Source organism: Vulpes lagopus, chromosome 2 (genome assembly GCF_018345385.1).
Source record: "Vulpes lagopus strain Blue_001 chromosome 2, ASM1834538v1, whole genome shotgun sequence".
Classification (NCBI taxonomy): Eukaryota; Metazoa; Chordata; class Mammalia; order Carnivora; family Canidae; genus Vulpes; species Vulpes lagopus.
Window position 1 is genome coordinate 30,670,239 of NC_054825.1, and position 12,747 is coordinate 30,682,985.

The 12,747-nt window shown below is 50.1% G+C and overlaps 1 protein-coding gene across 1 annotated transcript; it reads left to right on the forward strand.

Moving 5' to 3' along the window:
- Positions 1 to 7,560: 7,560 nt before the first annotated feature.
- On the forward strand, positions 7,561 to 9,701 carry LOC121476396 (GSK-3-binding protein FRAT2-like). The gene is given in 2 exon segments (XM_041730397.1): positions 7,561 to 8,191; positions 8,193 to 9,701. Coding segments are annotated over 2 exon segments (1,026 nt in total). The 5' UTR covers positions 7,561 to 7,597; the 3' UTR covers positions 8,625 to 9,701.
- Positions 9,702 to 12,747: the final 3,046 nt, after the last annotated feature.

The following is a 12,747-nucleotide window of genomic DNA, read 5'->3' on the forward strand; positions in this document are numbered from 1 at the left end:
TCACCAGGCCTAGGGATGTGGCCTGAAACAGCTGAGAATGAATTTAGACAGTGTCCTCGAGTCTGCATTTCCAGATGGGCAGGTAGGTGGGCAGGATTATGATTTTCCAAATGAGGTCATGTGGTTCTGGGGATGAGACCAGCAGTGTCTCCAAGGAGGCCCTGAGATCTGCAGGTATGAATCTGAAATGGGAAAGAGAAGGCCTCATGTCCTTACAGGTTGGGGTCAACAGATACATGGGCTCACCTGTCCACCACCACCCCCCAAACCCCCGCCCCGGGAAACCAGAAGCAAAGCTACTCAGGGAGGGAAACTCAGAATGGCCTACTCAAAGCCACCTGCCCTTTCTAGGACAAACTCACCAAGATTCTGTGAAACACAGGGCCTGTGAGCCTTGGGAAATAGACCCTATGCTCCTGAGAGGGCAACCAGAGCGACACCAGGCACACCATGGGAGAAGGAAGGTGTGGGGCTGCACTTGGCCGGACCGCAGAGCCCTTCATCACACAAGGAGCTTCTACTTTGCCATCAGTCTGAACTGGCATCTGGCCTTCGTGTTCACTTCTTTGGGGTTTGCTTTCTTGGGGGGTATTGCTGTCTTCAAAACACCAATCAGGTCCCCTTATGCCCCTGTGCCCACAAGCGGACCTAGTGCTCAGCAGCGCAGCATCCCTATCCTTCACATATCCCCCTTCTCATCTCTGACACTCACTTCCAACCACCCTGACCTTGTCCGAGTTGCTTAGCTGTACTGCTCTCCCCACTTCTTCTTCCCCTCTTAGCCTTTCCCCATCTCTGTTGGTTAGCGTGGTGCCAGACACTATAACAAATCTCAGAACTTCAGTGCATAATGCAAAGTTGTTTTCAGGTTCTCCTAATAATCTGGATTGATAATCCTGGATGCTGTGTGCTGGTGAGGGAAATGGTAGCTGCGCCTTCTCTGTGTGGCCTCCAAGATCGCCCCAAGCATTGACAGACTGTCAGCACAACAGCCAAGAGCACTGGATAATCATATAAGGGAGGTTTTTATGGGTCAGTACACATTGTTTTTGCTCACATTTCACTAGCTAGACCTCAGTCATTTGGCCACACTTCACTGCAAGGGAGTCTGGGCAACATTCTAGCTATGTTCCCAAAAAGAAGGAATGGGTTTTTGCTTTTTTTTTTTAAGATTTTAAAAATGTATTTATTAGAGACACACAGAGAGAGAGAGGCAGACACAGGCAGAGGGAGAAGCAGGCTCCATGCTGGGAGTCTCCCAATGTGGGACTCGACCCTGGGTCTCCAGGATCAGGCCCTGGGCTGAAGGCAGCGCTAAACCGCTAAGCCACCGGGGCTGCCCAGGAATGGGTTTTGTGAACACTGCCACAACCATCCTTTAGTGTCAGCCCGAGTCACTTTCACAGAAAGTATTTCCTAACTCATTATGACCCAGTTGAGCTCCTCCTTTTGGGTTCAGCCACTACACTTGGAAGCCAATCTTTTTATAACCCATATTTAAGGTAGGGTACAGTAATGTTTTATTTACACATTTTTCTGTGTTAGAATGTGTATTAGTTTCCTATTGGTTCTGTAACAGATTACCAGGAATTTAGCATCTTAAAACGATATAAATTGATTTTCTTACAGTTCTAGTGTCAGGTCTGAAGTGGGTCTTATTGGGTTAAAAATCAAGCTGTCAGCAGGGCTGTGCTTCCTTCTGGAGGCTCTGGGGTGGAGAGGGGTCTGTTTCATTGCCTTTTCCAGCATTAGGGAGTTCCTGTACTCCTTGCCTCATAGACCTTCCATCATCAAAGTCAGCAATCACAGCCCTTCAACCTCTGCATCTCCTTCTCTGACCCTGACCCTTCCTCCCTCTTAAAAGGACCCTTGTGATTACATTGGACCCACCTAGATAATCCGGGATAAACTCCACATCTCAAAATCTTTGACTTAATCACATCTGCACAGTCCCCTTTGCCAAGTAAGGTCACATATTCACAGGGCCCAGGGATTAGACAAGACATTTTTGGAGGGCCATTATTTTGTCTACCACAGACTCTTAAGCTTTGTAAGGACTGCCTCCAGTGTTTGTTGCTATGTGACCTTAGAAATAGGCATAGTACCTAGGACACTGTAGGTGTTCTTTAATGTGTCAGGTGATAGAATGGGTAGGGTTACAGCCTCCCAAAGTTAGCCCCAACCATGGCAACCCTGCCCATTTCTCCCCATGAGGCCTGTGCTGGCTCATGGCCAGTAGCCCATTTGTCATAGTTCCTACTTCCTCATATGATGTGGCTTATAGAGAATTCATAGGGCATATGGCCTTCATGCCCCAAGGCAAATTTTTAAAAAATCAACCTTTTGGGGGTGCCTGAGAGGCTCAGTCAGTTAAGTGTCTGACTTCAGCTCAAGTCATTATCTCAGAGTCCTGGGATCAAGCCCCATGTCAAATCCCATGTCAAGCCCCGAGCCCCATGTGGAGCCTCATGTAGAGCCCCACAACAGGCTCCATGCTCAGCAAGGTTTCTCCTTCTGCCCATCCCCCTACTCGTGTTCTCTCTCTCTCTCCAAATAAATAAATAATACAAAAATCAACTTTATTGAGGTATAATTTACATATGACAGATTTATCCATCTTAAGTGTTCATTGAGTTTTCATAAATGTATGCCCCCATGCAACCACCACTATAATAAATATATGGTATATGTGTGTTCATGGTTTCTTTTGTTGTTTTGATGTACAAATTCTGAGTTTTAAGACCTCTATATAGATGTGACTGTCACCACAATCAGGCTCCATCACCGTCCAAAATTCTCCTGAACTCCTCTCTTAACTCTTGGCAACCATTGATTTTTGTCTGAACTTACAGTTGTGTCCAAGGCAAAAAAAAATTTTTAATATTTTATTTATTTATTCATGAGAGACAGAGGCAGAGATATAGGCAGAGGGAGAAGGAGGCTTCCTGTGGGGAGCTCGATGTGGTCGGTACTCGATCTTGGAACCCATGATCACATCCTGAGCCGAAGGCAGACGTTCAACCACTGAACCATCCAGGCGTCCCAAGGCAAAAAAAAATTTAAAGATTTATTTATTTATTTAAGAGAGAGCATGAGCAGAGGAAAGGGCAGAGGGAGAGAGAGAGAGAGAGAAGCAGACTCCCCACTGAGCATGGACCCCAATGCAGGGCTTGATCTCATGACCCTGAGATCTTGACCTGAGATGAAATCAAGAGTTAGATGATTAACTGACTGTGCCACCCAGGTCCCCCCTTAGATTAGTCATTTTAGAGCGTACAATTCAGTGACATTTAGTACATCCACAGTGTTGTGTGGCCACACTCTACCAAGTTCCAAAATATCTTCAGCTTCCCAAAAGAAAGTCTTGTATCCATCAGCAGCCCCACACATTACCACCCCCTAGACCTCTAACCACCAATCTGCTTTCTGGCTATATGAATGACCTCTTCTGGATGTTTCATTTAGCTGGATCATACATGACCTTGTGTCTGGCTTCTTTAACTTAGCATAATGTAGCCTGTCAGCATTCTCTTCATGGCTGAATAATATTCCATTGTGTGGATATGCCACAATTTGTCTATCCATTTATCTGCTGATGGCCCACAGAATTTGCCTTATTTTAAATTGAAACATCACTAGGATTAGTTCTATCCCCCAGAGCCTAACTCCAATATCACCCTGAAGGGCCATGTCCTCAGCCTTCCCATACCTGTCCTCATGTAATATAGTACTTACACTTTTACACATTCTGAATCTGAGGCACAAAAGGATAAAGTTTCTGGATCCAGAAGGGATTATAAGCCTTGTGTCCATCCCACTGTACCCCAGCTGGTATCTCTGAGTGCAGGTAACTTAAAGCAAAGTCCATGTGGAAAGCAAGTCCTTGGGGAAGATTTCCATGCAGTGTAGACTAATGCAGAAAACCCCTGAATTTCCTTCCACGGCTGGTTCTGAATACCTTCCGTGAGCATCTCTTTTTAGGCAGGCAGGCAGCCACCATGCCCAGTACACAGCTCTCATCGAGTCCCTTCTTGATGCCCTCTCATTACTTTTAATTGCCTCTGAGCCTCTCTAGCATCTTGTATTTTGATTCCTAATCCAGGATGTTTCTCTGCCTCCCACTGGTCCAGCATAGCACTTCCTTTTCTCAGAGCTCCCCAGAGAAGTGGCCCCAGAAAATGGAGTTGGTCTTCTCTAATGAATTCATGTCTATAATGAAGAGTATAATAACCAAGCCCCGGCATATTTACATAGCAATCTCCACACAAAAGCAACATTACAAAGGAAAGATTTTTAAAAGACTGTCATCTCAAAGCTCCATTTCCTATAGTACTAAGAACACTATGGGAATTACCCTGACAAGAAGACAGAAACGACTTCCAGGGATGCTGGGTTAGAGACAATAGCTATACCAGCCCCATTAATGTTTAAAGTCAATGGAGCATAAAACAGCTTTTCTCTACTTACAGGCAGGCATCGTCTTACAGAGAGGAGGGGAAAAATTAACATTTAACTCTAGTGGAATCCTTAAGCCCTCCCCTAATTTTTATTCCCATGAAATTCTCCAGTAAGTACCATCAGAATGAAAACGAGAATCACTCTCTCTGGGGGAAATGGCTTCCAATCCTCATCAGTAAGTGTGTGAAGAGCCCTCCATGGAGACGGAGGAGGAAGGCTGCCAGTTGGGAAAGGATCTGTCACCAAAACCTGCAAAACTAGCTGTGGTGACATACTTCGGGACTTGGGAGCTTCTGGGCTGACTTCAGAAGGCCTCAAATAAACACAGGTCAGGGTAGACAAGAGGCAGAAATCAAGGGTAAATTCAAGGAAGTGATGCCTTCAGGGTACATTTTACTTAGTGGGCTGCAAGGGGGAACATTTATCATTAATATATTAGCTGTTTCCCTGGGGGAATCACTGGAATTGAGCCAGGCCTCTGTTAGTAAATCATTGGACCTAATCCCACATTACATTTGTGTAATGCCTGACAAAGCCTGTTCCCATTATCTCATTTGATCCTGAAAACAATCCTCAGAGGGAGGCAGGGCAGGGATTATTTTTCCATTTTACAAGTGAAAACACTTGTAAACTGATTTGCCAGGAGCCACACACCCCGGATGTGGCAGGGATGAGAGACTTCAATCTAGATTTTTGTACAACCTGTTCAGGGCTCTTTTGGCTCCACACAACAGACGCATCAAAATATTCCCAGCCCCACCCAGTCCTCATAACCATGAGTTTAACTAGCAACTAGGAGCTCACCAGGACAGAGCTTGTGTTTATAGTACCCACCCACCTCTGTTCTAAGGAGGACATACAGCCCTGACCAACAACCTCTCTGGGGGGAAAAAAAATTCATATAGTCTCCCTACACTAGAGACCAAAATTAATCCCCATGGATTTGGAAAGCAAAAAACAAAAACCCCAAGGCATTAAAAAAAAAAAAAAAAAAAACTGGGGATCCCTGGGTGGCGCAGCGGTTTAGCGCCTGCCTTTGGCCCAGGGCGTGATCCTGGAGACCCGGGATCGAATCCCACGTCGGGCTCCCGGTGCATGGAGCCTGCTTCTCCCTCTGCCTGTGTCTCTGCCTCTCTTTTTCTCTCTCTCTCTCTGTGACTATCATAAATTAAAAAAAAAAAAAAAAAAACTAAGGAAAATAGAACTGAATATTTAATAACTTTCTGGAGATAAGAAGACTCTAAATTTAGCAGTGTTAACACAATGCTAAATTTCCTTGAAGCCTCAAGGAAAAGGATTTTGTAGATTCGGCTACATTAAAATTTGTGATGTTTCAGTGCAGGAAAAAAATGGCCCTGTACAGGGCCAACAAAAACCTGAAGAAATAGAGCAAAATGTGAAAGAAAAGGGTTAACTTAATTTCTGGTATGTAGAGGAGTCATGCAAATACATAAGAAAAGCTCAAAAGGAAAAACTTACTAGGAAACAGACAATTCACCAAAAAAAAAAGGAAGTACAATTGGTTAATATTTAGAAAACTGCTCTACCTAAAAATCAAAGGTATGAAAATACAAGGGAGATGTCAGTCTCACCTATGAAATCCGGGGAAAAATTTTTTTTTAAACTGTAATACTGAAATAACACTACTTGATGGGAGAGTAAATGTACTCAACTCTTGGAAAGCAGTTTAATACGTTTATCAGAAACGTTAAAACATCCATATCACGGGCAGCCCCGGTGGCGCAGCGGTGTAGCGCCGCCTGAAGCTCGGGGTGTGATCCTGGGATCGAGTCCCACGTCAGGCTCCCTGCATGGAGCCTGCTTCTCCCTCTCCCTCTGCCTGTGTCTCTGCCCCTCTCTCTCTGTGTGTGTCTCTCATGAATAAATACATAAAATTCTTTACAAAAAAGAATCCATATCACTTGACCTAAAATTCCACTCCTGGGAATACGTCTTAGGACACGAAAATAAATGTCAGTCACACACGAAGAGTGGTGAAACGCCAAGGGAATTGTAAAATAATTTATGGAACAGAACAGCAACTTGATGGAAACTTCTGTAATCATGATAGGTTTTCAAAGTGCATCCAATAACACGAACACCATTTATGGTGTAATAAGTGGAAACGCATGAAACACTGTACGTGTGGTTGTTTGTATAATACACTTTGCTAGAGAAAGGCTGGAAAGGAAAACAAAATTTTTAATGTGAACAAGTTGTAGTCCTGTGATTATGAGGGATTTTTTTTTCCCCACCGTCCTGTATTTATTTCTATTTGACTTTTTTTTTTTTTTTTTTTTTTTAATGAACAAAATCAACTGTTTAGCCATGCGGTGGTGCGTCCTTCTCTCCCTGGGTCACTGGGTACTCGAGGACTAAGCAGAAGGGAGGTCGCAGACACCCCACCCGCTAGGCCCCGGTCCTCCCGGCCGAAGTCCCCTGGGCACCCACCGCCCGCCCCCGCCGCGGCGAGGCCGGACCGCCCGCGGAGCCCGCGCCCCCCCCCCCTCCGCCCCGCTCCGCCCCGCCCCGCCAGGCCCGGGTGACTGCGGGCGCGCGGGGGAGGAGCGGGGCGGGCCCGAGCGTTGCTGACACGTGGGGAGCGAGGACGCGTCGGAGGGGGAGGGGCTGGGTGTGGGGGTGGGTGTGGCCGCGAGTGGGAGAAACCAACGCAGAGCACCTCAGAGTCCGCGTTTTCTCGTGCTCTCAGCCCGGCGGTGGAAGTACGCAGCCGTCCCCGCTCCCGGGGCCCGTCCTAGGGAGGGACGGAGGGCAAATGCCCGAAGGCTCCGGCCGCGGCCCTGCCCCGCCCCCGCCGCCGCCCCCCCGCCCCCCAGCCGTACCCCGCCCCCCCGGCCCCGCGCGGTGGTAGGGCCCGGCCGCGACGTCACCCATTGTTTACAAATCAACCCGAGCCGGTAGGATTCCGGCTCCCGCTGCTGCAGGCGCGCGGCGCGAGTGCCTGGCGGGCTCCGGCTTCCGCGTCCGCCCCGGCCCGGCCCGGCCCGGCCCCGGCCTCGCCCCCGCGTCGGCCCCCGCCCCGCGCCCCGCGCCCCGCTCCGCCGCGGCCCTCCGAGCCCCGCCGGCCGCCGAGCCGCCAGCGCCGGCCGCACAGCGCCGGGTGCCCGGGCGGGGGGCCATGCCGTGCCGGAGGGAGGAGGAAGAGGAAGCCGGCGAGGAAGCGGAGGGGGAGGCGGAGGAGGAGGAGGAGGACAGCTTCCTCCTGCTGGAGCAGTCGGTGACGCTGGGCGGCTCGGGCGAGGTGGACCTGCTGGTGGCCCAGATCGGCGAGACGCTGCAGCTGGACGCGGCGCAGGACAGCCCGGCCTCCCCGTGCGCGCCCCCGGGGCCGCCGCTGCAGCCCCCGCGGCCCCCGGCGGCCGTGCGGGCGGACAAGGCCCGGCCCCCCGCGCTGCCGCTGCTCCTGCCGCCCGCGCCGGCCGAGGCGGTGGGCCCGGCGCCCCCGGGGGCCCTGCGCTGCGCCCTCGGGGACCGCGGCCGCGTGCGGGGTCGGGCTGCGCCCTACTTCGTGGCCGAGCTCGCCGCGGGCCCCAGCGCGCTGCCCGGGCCGTGCCGGCGAGGGTGGCTGCGGGGCGCCGTTGCCTCCCGCCGTCTGCAGCAGCGACGATGGCCCCCAGCCGGGACGCGCGCCCGCGACGACGACCCGCACCGGCTCCTGCAGCAGCTGGTGCTCTCGGGGAACCTCATCAAGGAGGCGGTGCGGAGGCTTCAGCGAGCCGTCGCCGCGGTGGCAGCCACGGGCCCCGCGAGCGCCTCTGGGCCCGGCGGCCGCAGCGCACCGGACCCTGTCGCCCTGCAGCCCTCCGGCGCCTTGCACTGACCCGGGGCGCCGGGAGGAGGAAAGGGACGCCGCTGCGCAGACCCGACAGCGCCCCGCCCTCGCCAGCCCGGAGCTGAAGCCGCCGCCGCCGCCGCCGCCGCCGCCACCCTGGGAGCGACCGCCCAGGCTGCGGGGAGACGCCTGGGGAGACCTCGAGGCCAGAAGTTCCCAGCCCCGGCGAGGCTGTCGGAGAACACGAGCGTGGAAAAGTGCACCGGCCAGGGCGCAGACGTGCCGTGTGAGCGTGTCCGCGTGCACCTCGGGGCCAAGGACCAGGGATAAACCGGGAGAACTGTGGCAGCTACTTGCATCGACTTGTACCTGACCTAGCCCTTGGGGGTGTCGTGTGCTTGGATTGTTTAAAGATAGGGCTCCAAGGGGCGGGTATCGCCAGGGTTTTACAACAATACTTGAAAACTAATGATACGCATACGTTTTATTTTCCGGTGGAAGAGCTTAGTGGAAGTGGTGCTAACAATTGCTGTGCAAAGAAATTCCGGAGGAAAGAAAGAAGAATGTAAAAGTTTGCTGGTGGCTGGGTTGCCGTCACCCCCTCCTTCCCCTCTAATTGGCGTTTGGTGGCGGTGGGAGATGTGAGCTCCGGTTAGGGGATTAGAGGGAGATGGACAATTTTGAAGGTGGATAGAGTTGGAGTTGAATGTGGACTTCTAACTGACTTGACCTTGCCACCTGTGGTTCAAGGTCACAGTATGCCCTGTGCAAAAGGCTGTGGGGTTCCTGGGAGAGCTGAAGTCACCCCCATGTCTTTTCTTTCTCTTGCTCCAAGAGCCCTGTCTGCTTTGCTACCTCTTGGAGTCTACCGAGGACATAAAGAGGCAGAGAGGGACTGGGGAGAGTTATTTGTTTTTTGTTTTCCTCTTTCCAGAACTACTCCTCCTCTCATGGGGCACTCTTGGCCATGCCATGAGCTTTCTCAGAAACAGTCATAAACGGTCTCCCCTGTCTTCCCAGCCCTACTTTCTTATCCCACCCTTTCTGGTGTCTGCATGGGATAGATGAGACCCTGGACATTTTTCTGCTCTGTTTTGGCTGTCTGTGGAGCCGCAGGCCTGAGACTTCATGGGTCCTCATCCCTCACAGTTTCCTCCTGTCACCAGCTCTTCTTCTGAGTGACTGAAATCTTGTTTAAAATGTGACTCTCCGAGAGGAGAACCCACTGGCTTTACCCTTGTGAAACTTGACGGCACTTTAAGTAAAGTGCCACTCCCAAACTTAAGGTAGCTAAACCAATTTTAAAAAAACAGATTCAATGGCTTGTTCATCCTCCAGATGTAGCTATTGACGTACACTTCGCACCGGAGTGTCAGAAATTGTGGTGGTCCTGATTTATAGGATTTCTTAATTAAGATGTCTGCTGAATAAATTTGGTTTTTGTTTTGGAGCATGGTTTGGCTTTTTGGTGGAAGGTGGGGGGAAGAAAAACACGTAGAGGATATCTTAATAAACGTATAGTGTCCTCAGGGGTACCTGGGCAAATGGTTGGAGCCAGCTTTGCTGGGCATAGAATATTGGTCGGGCTGCTGTGCTTCATTGTTTCTGGGTTGATGTCCCTCGAGATCAGCAAATTAAGTCCAGGTTTTTGAAAACTGCTAGATGGGCTTCCATTCCCTTTGTGAAATAGGAACATATTCCAGAAATGTTATCTGGTTTGGAGGGCAGAGGCCAAGTGACTTGCTGTGTCTGGAGGGTTGGAGGGAGTTGATTTTCATCTGGATTTTTGTGTGTGCAGAATGGGGAGGACACAGGCAAAGCCATCTTGTTTCCTCTCTCACCTGGACCCAGTTCTGAGCTACAGGTTAGGAAAGGAAAAACAGTTTTACAGCCATGCATTTGGCTCCGTTAGAGCAGACAGGGTTATATGAACTGAAAGTTTCCTGTCTTCAGGCCCATCTTCTCCAGGCATGGGAGTTGAGTCCCTTCCTACTGCCAGCCGGCGCTCTTGGGTCCTCCCGTGCGTAGCACCTCTTCCTCCCTGGCCTGTACACCACTTGCCCACGCCGGAGCTCAGTAACTCAGCTCTGCTCATCGGCTGTGTCCTAACTAGCGAGTCACTGCTCTGTGCTTTTTCCTTCTCGTTAATACAACAATACTACTTATAGGGTAGTTGGGAGGATTGAATGAAGATCTGGATGTCTGGGATAACATACATGTTCAAAAGATGATAGTGGCTAATTCTTAGCACCACCACTGTCCCTTCCATTAGGGGGCCCATGTCTGTCCCAAATGTGCCCAGCTTGCCCTTGCTAACTTGAGCCACGGTGAGCACAAGCGGTCCCCAGCCCTTTTTTACCCTACAAGTCCCTCTCTAACCCCTTCCAGAAGGCCACCTACATATAACCTAAACCAGTGTGTCCCTCTGTTTCATCATTCTGGGGTTAGTATTCACTGGGCACATGTGAGCCAAGTACTATTCTGGGTGCCAGGACTAAAGAAAACTATCATTATGTCATGGTTTTATGGGCAATGAGGTAGGCACTGTTTTCTCCATTTTATAGATGGGGACACTGAGGCCCAGGAAATTAAGTGGTTTGCTGGAAGTCACCTCCTTTTAAGTAGACTCACTGGGATTTGGAACCCAGGCAGCCTGGTTCTGAGATCTCCCGTTTTTAAGATTTTATTTATTCATGAGAGACAAAGAGGCAGAGACACAGGCAGAGGGAAAAGCAGGCTCCCTATGGGGAGCCTGTTGGGGGAACTAGATCCTGGGATTCGGAGACCATGCCTTGAACCAAAGGCAAATGTTCAACCACTGAGCCACCCATGTGTCCCTGTATAAGACTCTTGACACCATTTACTCCCATGTTGGATTATTACATTTTCTTAGCAGCATCCGCAGACCTTGACCCACCAAGTACCTTAACACAGTAGCATCACTAGTCTCAAACGTCTCTTGAATGCCAGCCACGGATGTGCAAGGCCCTGGGGATCTGGGATGTGGGCAGGGTTTGAGACATCCTGGAAGAATTCACAAGCAGATTTGGGGCCAAAGCCTTCATATAAGGTAGTAGGATTTGCATAAAAGAGGTACAGATACAAATGGTATATGGCTTCTGCGCTTAGAACCTTAAGTTGTTAGATGAGGACATAGGGCCAAGGCGCAGTCTCACCCAGTGCACATATCCAGTGGGATTGCACTATGGCCAGAGCTGCATTCAGGGATGAAGTTAGAATGGTGTCTGCAGACAGGGAGAAAAGATCCGCAGCACCTGAGAAGCAAGGTAGAGGGAAAGAGAAGTGACCTTTGTTAAGGGCAGACACTCCATTGGCACCTTTTTATATAAGATGTTGCTTTGCTCTTTATAATGGGGAGAGGTAGGAATCATTAGTGGTAGAGCAGGGTCTGAACTCAACAGCCCTTAAAGCTGATCTTGCCTCCCGCCCTGGGCAAGTGTCTGTGTGTTGAGGCAATGGCCATTTCCAAAGGCCTGCAGCTTGGGATAGCCCATTTCTAGTACTTGGCCCGGGAATGACTGTGGCTGGGATATTCCCCGGCCCGTGGAGTGGTTGGGCACAGAACTGGGGGTGTGGAAGCTGGCCGAATTGAGGCAACTCTCAACTTCTGAAAGAGCTGGGGCCTAGGTTTCCCTGGTAACGTTCTGCAAGTCTTGAGCCCAGAAGGTCCAGAACAATAGGGAAGTGGCAAGCAGAAGCTGGTGGTTGGAGTGGGGGATGGGGCTTGATTAGGAGTTTGATGTGGGAAGTTAGAGGGACAGCAGCCTGGTGACTCATAAGTGACTAGAAGTTGGAGAGAGCGAGCAGGACTGAAAATAAGGATTCGGCTGTTAGGACTAAGAGGGGAAGCTCTATTAACACCAGCTAATGTATGTAGGCTTGCCACGTGCCAGGCTCTGTTCTAAGTACTTTACGAAGACCAACTCATCACATCAATATGGGAGGAAAAAAGTAAGTAATAGGTATGGAGAGAAAGTAAGAGTAGAGTCAAGGGGGGCTGACGGGTGGACAGCAAGGGATGGTGGGTATGTTAGTGTGTCTACACACGCACACGGCCGTACACAAACAGGTAATGCTGTGTCTGCATTATCTCTGTGTACATCCTCTGGTTAGGTCCAGGGTTTATGGAATCAGAACTTGCTCAGTGACTTTCACTATCTTTTTCACACTCTGAAGTTACTCAATTTCCCTCATCGGCACTATTAAGATGTGTTTTGAACATCTGCATTGTGAGTTCTTCCCCTCCTTAACCCAGCTGAAGCAAAGTACTATTTATGGTACATCTGGAGAAAGGTGATTATGACTCCAGTCTGGGGATGATTTTTGGGAAAACCTAGGAAATCGTTTTTTTTTTCCCATGTTAGTTTGTGGAATCTAATTTAGTAAAGGAGAAACAGGCAAAAGGCAGGCCAAAGGTAACATGATAACCAGCTGGTGATTTTTTTTTTTAACCCACCCAAATCAATAAGTCAAAC